The 23,536-nt window shown below is 37.2% G+C and overlaps 1 protein-coding gene across 2 annotated transcripts in view; it reads left to right on the forward strand.

Annotated features, from left to right (window-relative positions):
- The window catches only part of SERINC5 (serine incorporator 5), a 113,000-nt gene extending 91,406 nt beyond the window's left edge, over positions 1-21,594 (forward strand). The window contains exons 9-12 of one of the 2 annotated variants that reach the window (XM_031965963.1): positions 9,456-9,522; positions 12,086-12,125; positions 13,922-14,069; positions 16,009-21,594. In XM_031965963.1, coding sequence (XP_031821823.1) covers positions 9,456-9,522; positions 12,086-12,125; positions 13,922-14,069; positions 16,009-16,156 — 403 coding nt within the window. In that variant the 3' untranslated portion in view covers positions 16,157-21,594. The remainder of the gene's footprint in view (positions 1-9,455; positions 9,523-12,085; positions 12,126-13,921; positions 14,070-16,008) is intronic. The other variant, XM_031965967.1, reaches the window with a different exon arrangement.
- The last annotated feature ends 1,942 nt before the right edge of the window (positions 21,595-23,536 follow it).

The following is a 23,536-nucleotide window of genomic DNA, read 5'->3' on the forward strand; positions in this document are numbered from 1 at the left end:
TGGTTGTTTCATGAAAAAAAAAACACTCCTAGCATATTCTCTCTGACTGTCTCCCATGTCTGGAATGTTCCCTGTCCTCCTGGGATTTCTTTAAGTTCTAACTAAAATCCCACCTCCTACAGAAAGCTTATCCCACCACCTCTTTATTCCAGTGCCTTTTCTCTGTTAATTATTATGCTATATATAGCTTGCTTTGTAAATGTTTGTTTATTGTGACCCCTATTAGACGGTAAGCTTTGGGGGCAGGAATTATCTTTTGCTCTTTTGTAAAGAGCACATAAAATCTTTGGCACATAAAATGAATGTTTATTGAATTGAATATAGAATTTTCCCTATGCTCTTAATAATGTGAAGAAGCAGTTTGGATTTTTCTCTCTTTTAAAAAATCTACAAATTTTTCTTCTATAGAAGGTTTAAAAAAATTGCTCATTGACATTTATTTTAGTGACAATTTTTGTCCCTTCCAAAACTTAGAACCAAACAGTGGGATATAGGAAAATCTAATGTGGTCTTCTCAGAAGTTGTCAATTTTTAATGCTGACACCTGATATCTGCAGATGCTGAAGTGTTAACAGTAAATCTATAAAAGCTGTATTAGCAGAAGGAAGAGAGGAGGCAGAAGCAGCCACATGTAGCAGTGGTGGAAATTATAAGAATCATGAATTTAGAGCTGGAATGAAGTTCAGTTTCTTCTTTATTGGTGAACTAAGGAATATTTTCTAGAATAAGTGACATGCTCAAGGTCACCTAACTAAGAAATATCTGAGGATGAGATTCAAATATAAGTCTTTAGGACTGCAAATCCAGTTTTCTTTCCCCAATGGTAAACTGCTTCTCTGAGAAGGACGATTTTTCTCTGTGGAATGCTAACATTTCCCATGAGTGTATCGCTTGTTGGAAGTTGGCGAATTCTCTTGGCAAGAGAGAGAAGCAGCTTGTCAGAGAGGTCAGTGATTAATATTTAGAGTAATAGCAACCTCCTGCAGATCTGCATAGACTTCCAGAAACTTTACTAAGCAAATAGTTTTTCAAGTTTGTGGAAGGAAAGGATGAGATGGAATGGAATTTAGGTTTGGAGTGGGACATGGTAGAAAGGGCACAGTAAATCAGGCCCAGAGGGAGAGGATGGAAATCAGACTGATTGGGGAGGCCTCCAATTATGAGTGTTTTACAGTTCATTTTTACTTGCCTTATTCCCACAAGTGATTAAAAAAAAAAGTTTTAAACAATAGGTTAAAGGATGGGGAAGAAGGGGTCTCTGTTAAACTCTAATGTTTGAAAATTATATCTTTAAGATTTAGAAAATACTCATAGAAAAGCCTTAACTTAAAAACCAGGAAGCTTAATGACTTTTTTTGGAAGGCGGGAGAGAGGGGAGGCTATCCCTCCTTCCTTGGAGTGTTTTGGAAAGTTATATTTTTGACTCATATCTTTTGGGTCCTGACATTGAACTTTCTATTTTTTTTAAAAAAAAGCATATATATAATCTTTCATATTACTGGTATATAAATATACTATTTGCTCTTGGATTAGAAAAGTCTTCCTGCTTTTTTATTTAAGTGGTGATACCAAAGAAACTTCTAGCTCCTCATTTCCAGCCTGTTCACTATGCCTTTCTTTGGGGCCTGCTTTTCTCCTCTCCCGTCTGCTCTAATCTTCATACATACTATGGAGAAATACTTGATGTGTAGCACTTTTATCCTGGCACCTTGTTCTTTGATCATACTTTAGTCCAGACTACAAAATTGTGCTTCATTCTTCTTGCTCATTCACATTTATATTACCAGTATTTCATAATGATCTGTTTGGGGTAAATAGTGCAATACTAAAAATGATGACAATATTGTGTATTGTTCGTGTTCCCCTTCTCACTTTTAGATTGTAAGCTCCTTTTAGTTATATCCCAAATGTTTAGGACTGTGCCTAGAATGCAATAGGCAATAAATGCTTATTGACTGAGTGATTAATAATTAGTGGCGTGGGGATTTCTCATTCTCAGCCGCCACTTTGTCCAGTATGGTTCTGTACTGTTTCCTGCTATCATTTGATCCAAATATGATGCAAAAAATATACTAGCCAAAAGTTCTCAACTTCCTGTTTAACCTTTTTTAAAACATTCTTGTACACCAGAGCTTCTTGACCTGGAGTTCCTTGACTCTTGACTTTTTGTTTTTGCTATTTTAATGCAATTAGCTTCTTCTTCTTTCTTCTTTCTTCTTTCTTCTTTCTTCTTCGCATTTTATTTTATATATTATTGTGAGAAGGGGGGACATAGATTTTCTTAACTGGCCAAAGGGATCCACTTAATTTTATGATAACTTTTTGTGGAAATTTTGCCATAAATACTGATGTATCAGTATGGCCAGCCAGCTTGCTTCAGCCCCCTGCCTCCATCATCATGCAGTATCTATCTCTACTCTTTTGAGAGACCTCATAGGGAAAGGTAAACACTGTTTTTCGGTGATGGTTTGAAGTTCAGACTTAGAGACAGGAAGGTGAACTGACCTAAATGGCTTCTGTGCTTAAGCACACACAATTCTATAATTAGAAAACAATGAGCTACAGGAAATATTTCTGTAACACTTTGAGCTTTAACTTGGGTTAAGGAAAATGCTCATTTGCTGTTCTGCTACTTTTTGGGGGCACTGTCATTATAGGTATCAAATTGGTGTCTGTACAGGAGTCTGTATATCAAAATTCTAAATGGCATTTTTTGGTGTTTGGGGTAGAAAATCAGCTGTAGAAAAAGAACGGGAATGTGTTGGGTTTGGAATGGAGTATGATTGGAAGAAAGGAAATAGTCAGGAGAAGAGATTACAGGAGCCAGTGGTATGTGGTGGAAATGGGGTGGAAATGTGAGGAAATGGAAATAGATAGACCTCTCCTGGATCACTTATTATTTGTGTGACTTTAAGCCAGCCAGTCCAGGCCTCAGTTTCCTATTTGTAAAATGGGCTGATTGGATTGGATGATTCCCAAAAGTCCTTCCCAGCTCTTGAAGACAGAAAACCTGGATTCTAATCACGCCTCAGTTATTTACTAGTGTGATTATGAATAAATTGCTTACCCTTTTATCTGAGCTCATTTTTCTCAATTGTAAGAGAGAGAGATTATTTACACAACCTATCTCACAGGATTGTTAAAAGGAAAGTCCTTTGCAAACCTCAAAGTGCTGTCTAAATGTGAGTAGTTGTTTTTTCGGGGCAGTTAGGTAGGACAGTGAGTAAAATGCCAGATCTGAAGTTAGAAAGACTCATCCATCTTCCCAAGTTCAAATTTGGTCTCAGACACTTAACTAGTTGCTTGACTGCAGTAAGTTACTTAATCCTATTTGCCTCAGTTTTCCTGTCTTTAAAATGAGGTAGAAAAGGAAAATAGCAAATCAGTTCAGTATCTTTGCCAAGAAAATCTCAGAAAGAGTCAAACACAACTAATTAGCAAAATAACAAGAAACCACTTCAGTATCTTTACAAAGAAAAACCACACGGGGTCATAAAGTACAAGATATGTTATAATTGTGCATGCTTATTAATACTTCTATTTTTGGTGAAATTTGGCTCACTTGATCTTATCACCGTAAATCTCTACACTTAGAAGAGAATTCTAGTCTCTCCTTCCTCTCTTTCTTGCCTCTCTTCCCTTCTTCCCCTTTCCCTTTCTTTTCTCTCTCTTCCCTTCTTTCACCTCCTTCTTAGACACATCTACCTTCTCTCTCTTTTTTTGCTTGCCTGCTTGCATATTCATTCATTTATCTATCCATCCATCCATCCATCTATCTGTCCATCCATATCTGTTTATTTAATGAGACAATTGGGGTTAAGTGACTTGCCTAGGGTCAAACACCTAGGAAGTGTTAAGTGTCTGAGGCTGGATTTGTACTCAAGTCCTCCTGACTTCAGGACCAGTGCTCTGTCCACTGTGCCATCTTGCTTCTCCCTTCTTTCTTTTTGGTAGTGTGATTCTGGCCACCTTCAGCACAAATGAACTTCTCTTAACCAATAATACCAGGTTATGGACAACAGTATTAGAGAGTCTTAATACGTCCACATCACTTCTGGACAGACTTCTATTCATTAAGGAGATTAAACTTTATAGACTTGGAAGGGCTCTTAGAAGTCTTAAGTCTAACCCAGACCCGAACAGGACTTCCCTCTGTAACATCCCTGCCAAAAGTAGTCGTTGGGCCTCTCTGTTACAGAATTCCAATGAAGTGGAACCCATCATTTCCCAAGGCACTCAGTTCTACTTGTGGATATATCTAACAGCCAGGAAGTCTTTCCTCACATCAAATTGAAATTTGCTTCTTTGAAACTTCCATCTCAAACACTTAAAGTCCCATCCGCATTTGATGCTATGTGATCCTTTAACTTTTTATTTTTTATAATAGGTTTTTATTTTCAAAATACATGCAAAGATAGTTTCAGCATTCACCCTTGCAAAATCTTGTGTTCAATTTTTCTCCCTTCCTTTCCCTGACCCCCCTCCCCATAGACAGCAAGTAATACAATATAGGTTAAACATGTGCAATTAAAAAAAAACCACATTTCTATATTTATCATGCTGCACAGAAAAAATCAGATTAAAAAGGGGAAAATATGAGGAAAAAAAAACAAGTGAACAACAAAAAAGGTGAAAATACTATGTTGTGATCCATATTCAGTACCTTAGTCCTCTCTCTGGATGCTGATGGGTTTCTGCATCACAAGTCTATTATGGAATTGGCCTGAATCATTTCATTGTTATAAAGAGTAAAACTCATAACAGTTGATCATCACATAGTGTTGTTGCTGTGTACAGTGATCTCCTGGTTCTGCTCACTTCACTCAGCACCAGCTCATATAAGTCTTCCCCAGGTCTTTCTGTCATCCTGCTGGCCATTTCTTACAGGACAATAATATTTCGTTATATTCACATACCACAATTTATTCAGCCATTCCTCACTTGAGAGGCAGCCACTCGGTTTCCAGCTGTTTGTTGCGACCCTTTAACTTTTTAAGAAAAAGAAGTACAAGTGTCAAATTACACATGTGTCCAGCACTAGTATCAGGATCACCATTGGGTTCTTGGGGAGATTGCAGGTTGCAGGGTGTACCAAAGCCTCTGTTAGAAAAAGGTTAGTTTTAGATGTAATTTTTCACCATCCCTCTCTAGTCTTCTGAAGATCTTTAGAAAGGTTGAAGCAAGCAGGTTATTTTTGGGTGGAAGGAGCAGTAAACGGACCTTGGGTAGCAAACCTGCCCTATTATATATACCCAACAAGTCATTCTGCCTCCAGTGAAGAGGTCTAGGGAGGCTTGAAAGGCTGCAGGCAGAATTGTTGAGTTCCCACCTACATTGCTATAAGAAAGCTGACAAGTCTTAGGAGAAGCTGGAGTGCTACAGGTGAAAATTTCCTGGGTTATAGTCATTGCAAGTAATAACTACGCCTACCCTTAAATTCTGTGTTAGTCAAAGTTAGAATGCTGTAACTAACTTTATTTAAAAATAAAAAAATCTTTATCATAAAACCAATTAATTGCCCCAAGTTATATTCCACTAATACTTATCTAAAAATGTTTTCTAAGAAAAAAGAAATTAGTATTATCTTGTACTTGAGAGTACAGGCCCAGAAAAACAAGTAGAAAATTTGGAGGGAGAAGGGGCAGGCAGAACTCTTACTCAATTTTCCCAAAGATGTTTTTTATTTTGAACAATTTCTGGGTGATGGTGAGGGGAAAGCAGGGTAGGGATGGGATGGGGAAAGGAAGGATAGGAGAAATAAATTTTTTTAAATTTTTATTTTTTTACAAAATTTAAATTGATGAAGGAAATAGGTCACATATGACTGGTTCTGTCACTAATTTGATCTTGCATCAATCATTATATTTCGTTGGGCCTCAGTTTCTTTATCTGTAAAACAATGAGGTAAGCTTTATAAGGTTTCTTTCAGCCTCCACATACTAAATTTTATATTTGTCTATTGCTATCAAGTCTTAAATCTCCCCTTTTCCATCAAATGACTTCTAAAAACTGGGTAATAGGGAGTTTTTACATAGAAGAGTTGTTCCTGTTAGATCTCTTTCCTTTTTTGTTCATCATGGACAAACAGAAATAAAAGGGTGAGAAGAGGCATTTCTTTCTGCCCTCAGAGGCGTTACTATTTTAAAAGGAAAGGAATCTATGCCTTCTTTGCTCATGGATTTCCTTTTCATGATTTAATTCTAAAGGTTTTTTATATCATAGACCTTTTGGTAGTCTTATGAATCTTTTAGAACTTTCTCAGAAAAATAATTTTAAATGCATAAAATTAAAGACATAGGGTTCCAAAGGGAACCAATTATATTGAAATGCACTTAGCACATTAAAAACATATTAGGCATTTGTGATCTACTTAAGAGTGGGCAGAGGTATACTGCAATTATTCCCCTCGCCACACCCAGACTCCCTCCAGGAAGAAATACAAGGGATGATAACATTTGGTAATATTTTCAAGCAAGCAGCACCCCTAAAACCTGAGGCTGGGAAGTTACTTCTCAGTATTATAATATACAGAACACCTTCAATGCTAGGTGCCAGAAGGTAAGCTATGATTCTTTCTACTGTCTCACCCCTGCAATGCAAAGTGTGACACAAGCTCCTTAGTTCCTTTGGCCAGGTTCATATTCTGCCATCTTTTACATACCATGAAAGAAATTAATCTAGGTTGGGAAATGTTTGTACCCAGGTTAAAAATACCATACCAGGGGAAAAGGTAGAAAACTTTAGACCAATCCAGGTGAAGCTTTATTTTTCAGAAAGTTTTCAAGTTAACTGTGACCCATTGGTATTCAGGGCCCACTGATAATCAGAACTCAGAAGATACTAGTGTCATTAAAATCAGTATTTTCCTACTTCTTTTCCTGAAAATAAGTGATACTTTCTATATCTTTAAATACTTAAATTCAATGCCCATGTTTAAATTCTCCTTGTCTTTTTTTTTTTTTTATTTTTAAACTTTAGGGGTGAATTTTCCTTCCAATGGCTTAAAATTTTCTAGGAATATTTTTATATTCCTAGAATATTTATATATTCTTGAGACTATGGAGGACATATGGAGACAGGAAACAGCAACTTTCTCATTGCTGATATTTTCTTGTCAGCCCAAGTTTTAATCTGCTTCTTATAAATTCAAGAATCTGATATCTGAGATTTTTATTTAGATTTTGGTAGCATGCCTTGGTAACATAATTTAAAATATTTAAAGCCAAATTCACTTAGTAAGCTTGTAATTCTATGAATAAACACTACTTTTAAATTAAGTATCATAATTTGGTTTGCCAGATTAGACACAGATAGTGTTTCAGTTAAAGTAGGGTTTAGAGTCAGGAAGACGTGAGCTCAAAATTAGGGAGTTGGAATAGATGACTTCTGCTTTTCCTTCATTCTCTGAAACTATTGAATAAATCCTTGCCTATCACATGTGTAAGCCATTTATGAACATGGCCAAGTCACTTAATTTTTCTTGTCTCAAGCAACTCTCAGAGACATCTACTGATCTTCACTGATGAAGGGGGTTTCTATACCAGGAATCCCCTTCACCAATGAAACTGAGAAATAAGAATCTTGAACTACATAATCTCTGAAGGCTCTTCCAGGTGTAGGTAACATATCTTTTTGTTCTTAAGTCAGCAGTGGTTTTTAGAACTACTACAAAGGTTATTGCCTGATCTGTTCATATATTCTTTTCTTCACATGTTCTTTATTTTTAAACATTCATTTAAAAATTATTTTTGAGTCTAAATTCTCTCCCTTCTTCCTGCTCCATCCTTACCCATTGGGAAGGCAAGCAATATAAAATTAATTCTACAGCATGTATATCTTATTAAAAATAGCTTGCATTTCTATAATAGCCTACAAATTCTGAATTGATTTCAACAGTCTTTGGAAATGATGATGATGATGATGTTGGTTCCTTTTTTATGGTTGAGGGACTTGAGGCTGGTGGAGCCAGGATATTAACTCAGGATTCTTAGTTTATCATTCTCATTTTTTTAAAAAACCAAAGCAATTTTATTCATTTGTTTTTGATGGATGTTGCTTTATGAATCATGTTGGGAGAGAAAAATCAGAACAAAAGGGAAAAACCATGGGAAAGAAAAAAAAAACTGAAGTGAATATTCAGCCTCCATGGTTCTTTTTCTGGATGCAGATGGCATTTTTCCATCCAAAATCTATTGGGATTGCCTTGGATTAGTTTATCATTCTTGATACCACCTCTTAAACATGCACCTTATATGTTTGCTTTTGATAATAACTGAGAAACCTTAATATTCTTCTACTAGCTAATTCCTATTATTTGCATCCCCTCATGATGGGTTTCTTAGGACTCAGATTTCTTATGATTAAATCTGTAGCTCAGACATGCATTTCCTTTCTTGAATACCAGGTTTTGTTTAAAAGATTTCCTCTTCTCCCAAGTGTATAGCTTCTACCTTTTCTGTCCCCAAACTTAGTTGTCCATATTTAAATTCTTAAGATGTTTTCGCCACCTCCCTCACCAGAACTTTGCTGAGGTGGAGGTAAAGTTTATTTTCTCCCAACAGCTAAAAATTTTCTAGGAACACACACACACACACACACACACACACACACACACACCAGTTAAAAATTTTGTAGGAACGAACACACACACACACACACACACACACACACCCCTCTCCACCCTGAGAAAAATCACAGAATTTTTTCCACCTTACTTGCTATTATTTGCCAGATTCTGAAAGGAAAACTAAATATGGGTGTGTCAGTTATGCATCCACCTTGTGAATTATGTAGGCATTTGTTTCTGTGCCGTTTGTAAATCTGGTTTGCCCTTTCTTCTAGCACCTCTCTCTAGCAAAAGGAAAATGAAAAAATTGCAACCCAGACAGAACTTAGATGATCACTATATGAAGGGGCAGAAAAACCAAACCAATGTAGGCTGATGATGGAGGAGAGGTTTAGCCAAGAGTGGCTATTCTTTAAAAATGCCTCAAACAGTGGATGCTTATGAACAAATGAAATCTTACTACCAACCAATCAACTTCCCTCCTCCTCAAAAAACTCACCAAAAAAAAAAAAAACCCCCCAAAAAACCCCTTTCTGTTTCTTAGTTTCTTCATCTGTAAAATGTAACAGTACCGACCTCACAGAATGGTCGTAAGGCTCAAATAAGTGAATGTAGGCAAAGCACTTTGCAGGCCTTAATACATTATAAAATGCCTTAGAATTTAATACACTTAATAGTATTCTTAATTATTCTCTTTTTGTATGAAGTAGAAATTTAGGGTGATCCATGCTTTGACCTAGGTGTTAGCCCTCCAGATGACAAGATAACCTTTGTGACATTAGGAAACCTTCACCAAACAGGTCCCACTGGAAGAGATGTTTCTTAATGACTTTTGTATTGACAAAATGATTTATATTGGTGACTCTCCCTTCTTTTTCTGTCTTCCCAGTCTAACATCAACAACACGGTCCAGTTCAGAGGCTCTTAGGGGAAGATACGCTGCTCCTGAACTGGAAGTAAGTTTATTTCTTTCCTCTGTTTTTGCAACTTCTTTGCAAACTTTTTTTCCAGGAATGCATTTAGTCATTTTAAATCTTATTTATCTACCCACGTGTTTATTTAGCTGTGCATTTTGTATGTTGCATCCCTGTTGGTTTGTATTCGTCATCCACTCCTCTCCCTGGGAAAGAATAAGAAGATTAAAGACAGCGCTAGTTGGCACTTTCCCATGTGTGCTGTGGGGGCGAAGTTGTTTAAACAGTTTTGAGGCTCCCACCACCAAAGCTGGCTCTCTGAGCACAGCTCCTGCTGCATGGGCCCCCGAGCAGATGTTTGATTAACTGCTCCATGCTGTGCTCTTGAAACTCTCTGCTGCTTCCCTCAGCGAACAGCCTGCTTCTGGAGGCTCCGAGCTCCTCGAGCTGTAGTGCAATGTTTGATTCTTACATCCCTATTGTCCTGGGTGAAGAGCTGAGGGCTTGGGACAAGTAAATGAAAGAGTGGAACACCTTGGGCTGCAGGGAAAATACCTAGGCAGGTGAAGGGGAAATAATGGTGCAACAGGGCGATAGCCTTCATCTTAGGTCTGGGCCCTGAAACCCTCTGGTTCTAGGCTTCCCAGTTCTGGTATTTTGCTTTGATAAGTCCATTTCCTCTTCCCTACAAAATAGTTTTCCAGTCCATCCAGAAACAAGCCCTGCAAGAAAAAACAAACAAAAACCTGAGCTCACAATACCACCACATTTGGAAGGAATTTTGACAGTATAGAGAGGAACAGTGATAGCAAAGCCTAGCTGCCAGCCCCGTAGAAATGCAAACTTTTATAAAGTAGGGCTAGCCTGGACTCTGGCCCCGGGTCAAAAGCATGAGGCCCATTTTGACCTTTGGCCGTTCGATAATTTTTCCTGCACTTAAGCTGAGATGGTTGAGGTTGTTTCCCAGCCAGTACATCCAATTGGATCTTTCTGGCACAGAACTGATTACATAATTGCCCATCCTTTATGAAAAGAAAAGCCTCCCTTCTTGCCACTGAGTGGGTGACCACCTGCTGAGACCATCCTGTCACATTTTCAATATCTTGATTGTGTTTAGGGTTTAAACAAAAAGCAGCAGCCAACCTCCTGATAGATTTTTTTTTTCCCCTTCTGTACACAACATAGGGGAAAAAACCTATTATTTTCTTCTTTCTGAACTAGTGAATATATGATGTGCTGTTTTCTTACCAGGGACATTTATTTTATGAATGCGTGCTTTTTGGGGACAATAATAATTTATGTTAAAGCTCTGAAAGGGACTTGAGGCACTGCTGGATTAAACCCAGGTCTGAATCCTGCTTCATATATACTTATTTATATGTCCACAGACTAGTCATTTACACCCTCTGCACATTCGTTTCCTCATCTGTGTAATGAGAATAATAAAAATGTCCATCTCTCAATGTTAACTGAGGCTCAAGTGAGGTGTTTGGAAACAGTTAATGCACTTCATAAACGTGGTCTATTGCTGTTTTAATTAGGAGTGGGATTTAAAATGCACTGACATCATTGGACCTCTAAGAGAAATGAATGTTATTTAGCTTTGGAAGAGTGCATCTTGTTTTCATTAGGGATAATGACTAGAATCTTCAGGAGAGCTTTCCATTTCTCAACTAAAAGCGGAAAAAGTTGGGTTTCTGGGGAGGCTATGAACCCGGCTGCCTGTGTTTTACTTTGACATTCTTTGTTCATTAGTTCACCATGACAATCTGGGTCATTGTGATGCAAATAACAGCCTTGGCTGGATCCATCTTGAAAGCTGTTAGGATCCCAGCCCAGATCCAGTCAGGAGGACCCGAGTTCAAATTTGGTCTCAGACACTTAACATTTCCTGGCTGTGTGACCCTGGGCAAGTCATTTAACCCCAATTGCCTCAGCAAAAAAAAAAAAAAAAAAAAAAAAAAGGCTATTAGGATGAATATAACTTTGCTCCCTTTGAGCATCTTTCATTGAAAAAAATTTCATTGGACTGCTGGGACAAAAGCAGAATCTTTCACATGCACGCTGGAGATGGTGTTATATATTGGGAACACTGAATTTAGAAACGGGGACCTGAGGTTTCTTTTGTTTGTTTGTTTTCTTTTTGGACGGGGAGGTAATTAGGGCTGGTAAGTCTGAGGCTGGATTTGAACTCCTGACTATGGGGCTCGTACTCTAAGGGACTCTGCTACCTCTAACTTTGATCAAATTAAATTACCTCCTCAAGTCTTAATTTCTCACCTTTAAAAATAAAGGAATTGGACTTAGAAGCATAGTAGATAAAGTGCTGGGCCTGGAATCAGGAAGGTCTGTCTTCAGGTCCTGCCTCAGATAATTTACTAGCTTTGTGATCCTTGACTTCGAATCCTGTTAACTTTTCCCAAGCCTCAATTTCTTCCTCTTTAAAATGGGGATAATTATGGTACTTTCATAGAGTTGTTTGTTGTGAGAATCAAATCTGTAGTTAACATATAACTTTGTTAGCCTTAAACCACTATGTCTTACCTTAAACCACTGCTGATCTTATAACAACTCTCTGTTCTGAAAGTTTTATTTTGTCTTATAGGTAGCTCGTTGCTGTTTTTGCTTTGCTCCTGATGGAGAAGGTAAGTGGGAAATTGGGTTTATTTGTTCCTAAGTCTGTCTCACCCACAAGACCTGATATGTGGACACTTTAACTTTGGGTAGAATAATTTTGTCAATGGTAGAAGTGTTTGATATGTTTGCGTTCTCTCTCTCTCTCTCTCTCTCTCTCTCTCTCTCTCTCTCTCTCTCTCACACACACACACACACACACAAACACAATTTCCCCATTTCTCTCCCCTTGGGGATTATATTAATTTCTCTTATTCTTTGCCAGGGCTTTTGTTTACATTAAAACAGTTGGGGGGATTTGGAGGAATTGCAAGCCACTTTAAAAAAAAAAAAGGTTTGAAAATAAAAATGTCAGCAGTTCTTAAAGTCTTAGGTTTTTTTTCTCACTTCCTTTCTTTCTCTAGAGATTTTCCTTTTCCTGTAGAGTTCTGTAGTGCAATGGCAGGATACGTACTGGACTTGTGATTGCATTGGTAGAAGGAATTCCTAGATGAGGGAATTCTTTCCACCAATGCAGGTCAGCACTTTGTCTGGAATTTGGTCCTGGAGAGAAGCCTTAAGTGCCTTGCTCAAAATCGACATAAATCCAGGGCTAGACTCCCTGGCTCTTAGACCTGCTCTCTGTCCACTGTGTAATATTGTCTCTCCTTAGATAGCTAGAGCACAAGGCCTGATCTAGAGACAAGAAGACTGGAGTTCAAATCCAGTCCCAGGCTCTTTCTATATCAGTCCTCCTGGGCAAGTCACTTAAACTCTGCCTCAGTTTCCTCATCTGTAAAATGGAGAGCATAATAATAGCATCTACTCCCAGGGTTGTTGTAAAGATCAAATCACAGCACAGTAGCTAGCACATTGTAAGTGCTATATGTTATTATTGTTGCTGTTATTGTTTTTGTTATTATAATTGAGAGGGACACTAGTTTAACAGGAAGGATATTGGCCTTTGGCGTTAGACATTTTACCTTGACCATTTTATTAGCTCTATGATCATTAGTAAGTCATCCCCATTTTTGAATCTTGGATTTCTTCATATGTTATATGAAGAAAATAATAATACTTAGATTGTTCATTTTATAGATTATTGGGAGAATCAGCGGGCTCCTCCCCATTCTTTTCCCTTCCCTCTTTGTCTTTCCATTCATTCCTCTCTCCCCTCCCTCCTTTTCTTCCTCTTTCCTTTCCTCTCTTCCTCCTTTTCTCTCTCTCGTCTTCCTTACTTTCCTTCATTCTCTCCCTTCTTCTCCTTTATCCTCCCCCTCCCTTTTTCTTTTCCTCTTTCCATCTCTCCCTTTGTCCCTCCCTCTTTCTCTCTCTCCTTCTCTTCTCTTTCTCCTGTCTTCCCTCTTCCTCCTCTTCTTTTCCTCTCTCCTTTCCCCCTTTTCCTTTCTCCCTCTCCTTCCTCCTTCATTCTCTCCCTGCCTTTCTCCTTTACTCTTTTTTTCTCTCTCTTTTCCTTTCTTACTCCCTCTCCTTCTCTTCTCTACTTTCCCTCTCTTCCTCCCTTTCCCTTTTCTTCCTTCATATTCTCCCTCTTTCTCTCCCTCTCTCTCTTCCTCCCCTGGGAAGTTGTACCAAAATGAATAGGGCTCTTGAGTGAATCTCTTTTCAGCCAGAAAGTGCTAAGGACAGTCACCCTTTAGTAAGGGCATTTGAGCCAGGCTGAAACTTGCACTAAGGGCCCATGGAGCTTCCTTCCGCATTTCTTCCACGGTTAGAATCAGGACAACCTGGGGGGCCAAAGACAAGGAGCTGGGGGTAGGAGCTGCCCCATAGCAGCACAGCCCTTCACTTCTTCCCTTATTTCCAGCAGATGTTGACGAATCTGATGGTCGGAGGGGAGGACAGCAGGTCATCTATGATGAAAAGAAAGGCACTGTCTACAGCTATACCTACTTTCATTTTGTCTTTTTCTTGGCTTCCCTTTATGTGATGATGACAGTCACCAACTGGTTCAAGTAAGTACCCTTAGGGGTTTTTCCTTAGAGGTTCAAGGTGGGTGGAGGAAAGGTTGCAGGAGCAATTTTGAATGATGTAATAATAATAAATAATTAATGACACACTGTAATAACAGTATTACACAGTAGCTAATTATGGCAGGGATGGGGGGAGGAACAGATTCTGGAGAAGGAAGAATTTTCTTGAACGTTCCTAGGATATATGTTTCTTTGAGGGCAGCACTGTACTGTGTCACCTATATGTAATAGGTGTAAGTTTATTATTTATGGTGTAAGTGAATTAATATAGCTTTGAGATGTAGTTTCTGGGTGATTAATCATTTTATTAATGGGGCCAGCACATTTATTAATAAAAAAGAAGTCATTTGTCCATCTCAGACCAAAGACAATCATGGTGGAAAGCTTACAATTTATATATCCTTTCAAGAGCAGGTGTTCCTCAGGATAGGAATCAACTCTGAGTGATTAGCAATTAATGAGGGAATATTGAAATGAAGGGAGCTGAGAGAGATATCATGTCACCCTAGGACTAAAAGATTATTTCTTTTCTTTCTTTCTTTTTTTTTTTTTAAATTATTAAAGCTTTTTATTTTTCAAAACATATGTGTGGACAATTCTTCAACATTAGCTCTTGCAAAACCCTGTGTTCCAATTTTCCCCCTTCCTCCATGCCCTCCCTTAGATGGCAAGGAGTTTAATATATGTTAAACATAGTAAAAATATATGTTAAATCCAATATATGCATACATATTTATACAATTATTGTGCCACACAAGAAAAAAAGGGAACCAAAATAAAATGCAAGCAAACAACAACAAAAAAGAGTGAAAATACTATGTGTGTCCACACTTAGTTCCCATAGTCCTCTCTCAGGGTGTAGATGGTTCTCTTTATCACTGAACAATTGGAACTGTTTTGAATCATCTCATTGTTGAAGAGAGCCATGTCCAATCAGAATTGATTATTGTATAATCTTGCAGTTGCTGTGTGCAATATTCTCCTGGTTCTGCTCATCTCACTTAGCATCAGTTCATGTAAGTGAGACTATTTCTATACCCAGACCACCCCATCCATGGGCAGTTTATTCAGAGAATTTATTCTCCACCCAAACCTGAGTAGAACACAAAGCTACTCCATCTGAGTGGAGTTTGAGCGAGAAAGTTAGTCCAGTGTCATTATTAGCAATATCCCTAAACTTTTAAAAATTGGGACTTTAGGGGAAAAAAAAAGAGTAGCCTTGGATTTCCCTAAGTCATTGGTTATTAATAATCATTTTTCTCAGTTGCCAAACTATACACACTCTTAAGAAATCTTGAGAGAAAAGGGGCAGAGCCAGGGTGGTAGAAAGCATGAAAAAAAGAGGTAGGGCTGTGGAAGACCCAGACTTGGGTCATATCTCTGACACACAAACTATTTAACCTTGATCAAGTCCCCTACTTTCCAAGTCACTAAGAACGTGCAAATCTGCCTTCTCTCCGGGGCTTGCTTTCTTATAATAAAATTACAGATGGAGTTTTTAAAAAGATGGCTTTAAAAAAAGCCACAAATTGAAAGTAAGGGATAAAACGTAGGAGCTCCACATGGCTCTGTTGGTACCCACACAATGTCAAGAGAATGAGAAGACCCTTCCCACGCTGCTGGACCCCATGGGGGCTGATTTAGGGGAGGATATCAGGAGTCACATGGGATGAGTAGACATAGAGGGAGTCTGAGCATCAAAGTTGGAAAGGATGCTGACATCTTTCTGTAGAATACCAAGGATGTATTAAGCTCCTATAATGTGACCTTCTGTTCTAAGTACAGGGATACCAAGCTGCCATTTTAATTATGAGATTGAGGATGGCTTGGAGCATGATTTTTACAACAAAGAGAGTTAAGAGGAAAAGAACTAACTTTCAAGAAGGCTTAGTCTGTTTATCTTTTTTTTTTCCCCCAATAGCTATGAAGGTGCTCACATTGAAAAATTCTTCAGCGGAAGCATATCTTTCTTCTGGGTCAAAATGGCATCTTGTTGGATGTGTGTTTTAATCTATCTGTGGACCCTCTTAGCTCCTCTCTGCTGTCCTACTAGAGAATTCTCCGTTTGAAAGATCTGCAAGCCCTTATCAACAACCATCATTCAGTTTGACCAGTTTGCCAACTAAAAGATTGTATTTTTTTAAAGGATTTTTTTTTTTTTTTTTTTAATAATAATGTCAGTAATGATTGGAATCCTAAAAAACTCTGTGAAGTTGCTATAGCACCAGATTGGCTCAACAGGGGTCAGGGGAAAAAAAGCATTCGATAAGGATGTTTGGGTTATATTGAGTTTTTTCCCTGTGAAATTGTGAAAGAAGCTACCATTCACTATGGGAAACAGTCGATTTTTTTTTTTAAATCTCAGAAGAAAGAATTGTTTGGATTCACACTGATCGTACATATGCTTTTGACTTTCATAACCTTTTATAATAAGATGATGCCATTAAGTTCAAATTCAACAAATATTTATCAAGTGCCTACAATGTGCAGAGCACTATATTAAGATTTTGGTAGAAGTGTTGTAAAGATAAGTAAGACGTGGTCCCTGCTTTTGTGAATTGAATAGTTTACTAGGTCTCACTTGACATACACAAGTAACTGGCTGTAATATAACTTTCAGAAAGCAGGATATCAAAAGATTTAGTGGTCTTTTTACATTTATTTTTAGTTTCTTTTTTTTTTTCCTTAGAAATCAGGCTGGTAAATCTGAAAGTTATTATTGTTGTAGCAAATTTCTCTCCCTCCCCAAAAATAGAGATCAAGGGTTAAGGATATTTTTGTAGAGGAAAGTAGTCCGAAATCTGTTTTCCACATACAAAAACATTTTAAGCAGTCTGAAGCTCAGTCTTTGGTCTTCTCTATAACACTAAGATGATTTTTGTCCTTTGTTTCTGGGATGAAGTATGTTTGAAGCATGGAGTTCTGGTCATATTCTTCATAGTACTCAACTTCCTAATATTTAGGGATTGAAGGAGGGAGTACTTACTTTCAAGGCAGGTGAAATCTATCTTTCAACACAGGTGAAATGTAGTGATTTTAATCCTTTAAACAAATCCCAGAGATTTTGTTTAAACATTTTTTTCAGTCTTGTTTCCCTGTGGACATGTACATGTCTTTCCCTGAACTTGTGATGCTGGAAATCACAGGTATCATTTATTGTCTTCCTTGTTTTCCTGGGTCCCCTAACCTATTGTCTGCCACTTCTTTATTATAATGTGAATAAGCACAATTTATTGACAATGTGGTCTCACCTTTTTGTTATTACTTGATCAAGGTATTGCAGTAATCACAACTATTATTTGTGCTGTTGCATACATAATTTCAGGATAACTACAAGTTGTCTTTTCTCCTACCTAAACTATGGATAGATGCTTAGATAAGGTATTTAAAAAAAAACAAAAACATGTAAGTACTTTAATAATATTCTTAAAAGGGCTTAGATCCCAAAATTGCTTTTTTGGCTGAAACCTGCTAGGCATATGACTATTTTTTTCTGTCCTTTCCAATAAATCTGATGTTTTTGTGCCTAAGAAACAGCTTTGATTATGTCCCCTAAACTATTAGCACCTTTGTTATTTCTATGGGATATATTATGTCCCAAGAGAACTTTGGGACCAGAGTCAAGTAGGTCTGTTGTGAATGTGACCCTTAGATTCAAGAAATTTGTATTATGAGAAAGTATAGTATTTGTCCAGTTTACATACAGCATCCTTGGGCATTTAACTAGATCAATGCTTTAAGTTATTTCCTGTAAGAAATTGGATTTCTAGCCATTCACAAGAAAGACATTAAAATCGGCTGAAACAGGTAACGTGATCTGCTGGATTACTCTGGGTGCTTTATGCTAAATCATTCTTGCCCTAGAAATGAGAGTTGGGGCAAGTATAGGGCAGTGTTCAGAATAGCTTCAGGCTCAATCTAGGAGCTCTTTTTTCTCTCCTGTAAATTGAGAGGGCATTCTAAACCACGAGATTTCTTAATGATGCTCTCAACCTTCCGAATGAAAGCAGTTTTTTTTGTGTAAAAGACCTAGAAAATTGAAGTAACCTAAAACATGCTAAATGCCAGTGTTAGAAGTAAGCAGCCAGATAATTAATCTAATGGGAGCATATATATTCCATTTCTTCTCTCTCCTCCATCCATATTATTCTCCTCTTCCCCCTCTCCCTCAACCCCATTCCCCAGACTATAATAAAAAATAGATACTTCTAGAAGTATTTGTATCACACACATAACATACATATATGTACATGTATGACACACATATGATACATATAATATATGTGTTATACACAGTTATGCATGTGTTTATATTGGCCACAGTATTCAGTTTTTAAACAGTCATGTTAATTTTTTCCCCTGTGAAATGATGATAGAAACAATTATCAGTCACCATGGAAAGCACTTTTTTTCATCTTAGAAGAAAGGTTTTTAATCCATAATAATTATGGATAACAATTATGGATAACGTATGTTATCCATATGTATGTTTGTTAATTCTGTTACATTTTATAATTATGAAGTATCACAGGAGCAGAGTAAAAAGGGGGAAAAATTAACACTGAATGATCACCATGTTTCTTGGATCCATTTGGGGTCATAACTTGAAGCAATTAGATTTATACTAACTCCGGAAGCCTCTGCTTGCATGCAGCTTGGTAGCTTTGCAAAGAATCCATAATCATGGTCATTATTTATTGCCTCTAGGGCACGGTGTTGTCTGAGAGTCAGGTAGTTCATCAGTTTAGGACCTAGATTGGATAAGGCTTAGAAGCAGCCTGCAATAGAAGTTAAAAGGAATAACTTGAACCTTTTTTGGAGAAGACATGAGTAAGTTTTTGTTATTGATGGTGGTGGTAGTTTTATTCTGTGAGGAGAATATTTCTTAGCTTTCCCTCACATTCTTCCTTTCTCTGGGCAATAAAGACCCTATAATCTAAAACAGACAAAACCAAAATTCAAGCAGTATCTTGAAACCCTTCAATTATTGGGTCTTGCTCACTTGAGAGAGTGGCCCTTTTCCTCCAAGAACATCCCTTGGCAAAAGTTCAGGGTACTCTTGGCGAAGGACCAGTTCAGAGGGACCATGACCTCAATTTGGATATTCCATTGTCAATCAGTCTTGTTCTATTCCTGAGTGTAACTTATGAAGATTTGGTATGTGGTACATGACTTTTAAAATCTGAGGTGCTCAAGTGGGGAGATTCACACGCTGCTGCTTTGGCCACTGTTTAATTTTTTCCCTCTTTTAAAATTTTAAATATTTGCATTGATGCTATAAACATGAGGTTGATGTGCAAAGTACTGGTGGCCTAGGGGACATTTGTAGAAATCTACCTTATTGTAGTACTTAGATGAGTCAATATGTATGTATACTTGTCTTTTTTGTGCTATGGGATGTTGTGATTCTGGTGATAAAGAAACTGGAAAAAAAATCTGTGCCAATATTAGTTACCTAGTCTACTTTCAGTGGTTTGAACTCAATCATCTCACTAGCCTTTATTTAAAAAAAAAAAAATGAAGCTTCTTATGACTATTTAAAGACCATTACTTTTAGGTTATCTATTTTGCAAGATTTTCTCACTTGTAGAAGCTAGAAAATTTCCTCACTGCAAAATCCCTACATTCTTTTCTCACTTGATGTTCAGATTGTTGAAGAATAACCCTTATTTTTTTTTTTCTGCCTGTTTTTTATGATACAAACACTAAGATGGAAGGTCTTTGGGGATTATTGTATATAACATATAAGAATATTACATCTGATGACCATATGTCCTTGTAGAAACCAGCCTATAACATATAAGCTATTAAAGGATCTTACTTTATAGATCATACTCTGTGCCACATCCAGCATTGCCTGACACAAATTTTTCATGTCAGATTTTGGAAATACAGATTTTCTTTCTTTTTTTGGGGGGTGGGGTGGGGCAGGGTGGGATAGGGGGAAAAGCTTGAGGAAACTTTTGCAGAAGAATTGGGAACCATCCTTTTTGGAGAAGTTAGGCAAAGGGTTATGCAATATAGATGGATTGGGGGGGTGGGATTTTGAGGATCTTAGTTTCTGTGCCTATGAATAGGTTTACTAGCCAGAGGTTTCCATTTCTTTCTTCCTAGTCTCTTAGTGGGATTTGTAAAGTGAGCAGCCATGAACTTTGGGATAGAATCTCCCAAAGACTATCTTTACCCTATGTTAGTAAATAGTCACATGTTTTTTCTCCCATGAGTTAACTACACTGGTGCTTCATGCTATCCTAAGAAAGGAAATTCCAGGGATTGTATTTAAACTGCTGTGGCTACTCCCTTTTCCCCTTTCCTTCTCTCTAAATAATGTCAATTTGATGCATACTTGAATATATATGTTCTTTTCAAATCAAAGAATGTTCTTTTGTGAAAGGAAAAGATACAGTTTCAGGAACATCAAGCCCAGGAAGAAAGCTGGGTGGTAGGACCTTAGATTGGAAGGACAGGGACAACTTGGGATTAGAACCTTAGTTTATAGTCCACGTCCTGAATTTAACCTTCCTGTAGTATTGTTTGTTTTCTTTCCATTGTCTTGTAATCATTAAGCTTTCAGCAGCTTTAAACTTAGTGCTATATTTTGGGTGCAATTGGGATCTTCTCTGGGCCTTTCATAACATGAGACCCTAGGAGAGCTATTCACATAAATTATGGGAAATATTGTCCAGTCTGAAGTTTTCTTATCAGCTCTCCCAAACTCCTCCCCAAATGGGTGCTTAATCAGAACCACAGAGGCAGTCATTTTGGAAGAGGGGGGGTAGTATTTTATTTTTAACCAAAGAGTCCCCTTTAAGAATTTTTTTAAACTCAGTCATTTTGATAAATAACTTAAAGGAGAGAAACAAAGTGGGGTAAGAATTCAAATGTAGATGAAGTTGGATCTTATTTATATGAGCAAAGTTTAATGAAAGTAAGTCAATAAGGTGATCCTTTCTGGTGAAGGAGCCGTGGAAATTCTTGCAGGGGAAGCTTGTGGCAGATTTATAATATATGTCTTTAGAGGATATTTATAAGAAATTTAAGAGGATGCTTTTTTTTCTTCTTCAATAAAGATTGAAATTTAACTTTATTTACAAAAATGGCTGCAAAAAAGTTTTTGCAATTTTTAAACTTTGGTGATAAGTTTTACAAGAAATTTTTTATAAATGTTTTTACTTTCCTGAAACAGAGACTTTTTTTAAAATGTAGTTTTTGGAATGTTTTTACTTAGCTGTAGTCAAATAATGTGGACATGTTTGCTAGATTAGAGTTTGAGGAATAATTTGTATGCTAAATGTACCACTGTTTTGAAGTTTGTATTGGCCTCTACTCAGGTGAGGGTTTTAGCTTCTTACTGACAATTGGATTTGTATGTGTTAGTTTCTTTTTTCTTTTCTTTTTTTTAAGCCAAAAAAACCTCCCTGTTTTTTATAGTGTCTAAAGCAGTCTTTTATGTATAATACTTAGAAATTACTATGTACAAAATTGAATAAAGTTTAAAATGTAAAAATTTGTGTTTTTTTCCCCCCTCTATCAGGTACAATTTATAAAGTTATCGCCTTGGTGGTGAATTGTTTTCTGGTATAGAAAAGCAATATTTTGTTGAGCGCAAAGGTTGCCAACCTTTTTGGTTTGCTGCTTTTTTGCCTTGTCCTTGTGATTTTTGTGAAATAGTTTAAGAGGGGAAGAAGAGAGTGAGAAATTTACTTCACCCTGGTTCTTTTCAGGGTTGCTAAGTAGAACCCTTGGGAATGATTTGCCAAACCCAGGGAATGATATGGTTTGAAAATTCTTTTTAATCCTTAACTTGGGGGGGAGGGTAGGAAAGAAGGAAGAAGGGAGAGAGAGACAGGGAAAGAAAGGAGGAATAGGAGGAGGAGGAGGGGAGAGAGAGTGTGTATTTCTGCATCACAAAAGATCTTGTGCTATAAACTAATAAGGAGTTGGTAGATGTCCTACTGCTTTGTTCCCTGTCCCCCTTTCTCACAGAAGAAACCACAATGCATTTGAAGACCACCCAATGGCAGTCAGCTAGCATTTATTAGGCACCTACTATTTGCTAAGCACTGTAATTATAAATGCTGAGACTAAAAAAATGGCAAATAATAATAATTCTTCCCTTCACAGAGCTCAGTCTAATTTGGGAGACAACATACAAACAAGACATAAGATAAATTGGAGATAACCTCAGAGGGAAGCACTTGGATTTGAGGACTGGGAAAGGCTTCTCAATGAAAGTGGGATTTTAGGTGAGTCCTAGTTAGGGAAGCTAGGAAGCAGAAATGAAGAGGAAAGGATTCCAGGTGTGGGGAGGTGAGGACAATTAGTCTTAGGGAACAGATAGAGGCACCTGTCACTGAATCACAAAGTCTATGTAAGAGAGTGAGGTGTTAGAAGATTAGAAAGGTTTTGAAAAGAACAAAACAAAAAATACAGGCTTGAGGGATTTAAGCCAAATGTGGAATTTTACAGTTGATGCTGGAGATAGCAAGGAGCCACTGGAGTTTATTGAGTGAATAATTAAGTGATTAGAATTGTGCTTTTTAAGGAAGATCGCTTTGACAGCTGGGGACATGTTAAAAAAATTATTTTTATTTGTTTTCCCCAGTTATATGTAAAAAAGCTTTTTTTTTTTTTTTTTTTTTTTTTTACACATTTTTCCTTATGAATCATGTTGGGAGAGAAAAGGAAGAAACGACAAGAGAAAGAAAAAGGAAAAGAAAGTGAACATAACATGTTGATTTACTTTGTCTCCATAGTTCTTTTTCTGAATGAAAATGATGTTTTTCATCCAAAGTTTATTGGGATTGCCTTGAATCACTGAATTGAAGAGAAGAACCAAGTCTCTTGTAGTTGATCATTACACAGTTTTGCAGTTGTTGTCTACAATGTATCCCTGATTCCATTTGTTTTGTTCAGTATCTTTCATGTGAATCTTTCGGGGATTCTTAAAAATCAGCCTGTTCATTATTTTTTCAATAGAATGATAATATTCCATTACTTTCATGTACTATCACTTATTTAGCTATTTCCCAATTGATGAGCAACTACTCAATTCTTTGTCAGCACAAAAAGAGCTGCTACAAACATTTTTGTGCATGTGGATCCTTTTCCCTTTTTTATGATTTCTTTGGGTTACAGAAGCAATAGTGGTGCTGCTGGCTCAAAGGGTATGTAGTTTGATAAATAAAAGATAAGTATATAAATATATATATATATATATAAGATATATAAAGATAAGATAAATAAAGATAAATAAAAGGGATTTCAGTCCTCTTAGACTTTACTTGCCTCCCATATATTTTGTGATCCAGAGAATATGGCTCCCTTTCTGTTCTTCAAATAAAATATTTCATCTGACTCTAGACCTCCTCACTGACTATTTCTCTTGCCTGGAATGCTCTGCCTCCTGCCTTGCCTGGATTCTTTCAAGTCTCAGCAAAAATCCCTCC

The sequence above is a fragment of the Sarcophilus harrisii genome, chromosome 1 (genome assembly GCF_902635505.1).
Source record: "Sarcophilus harrisii chromosome 1, mSarHar1.11, whole genome shotgun sequence".
Taxonomy (NCBI): Eukaryota; Metazoa; Chordata; class Mammalia; order Dasyuromorphia; family Dasyuridae; genus Sarcophilus; species Sarcophilus harrisii.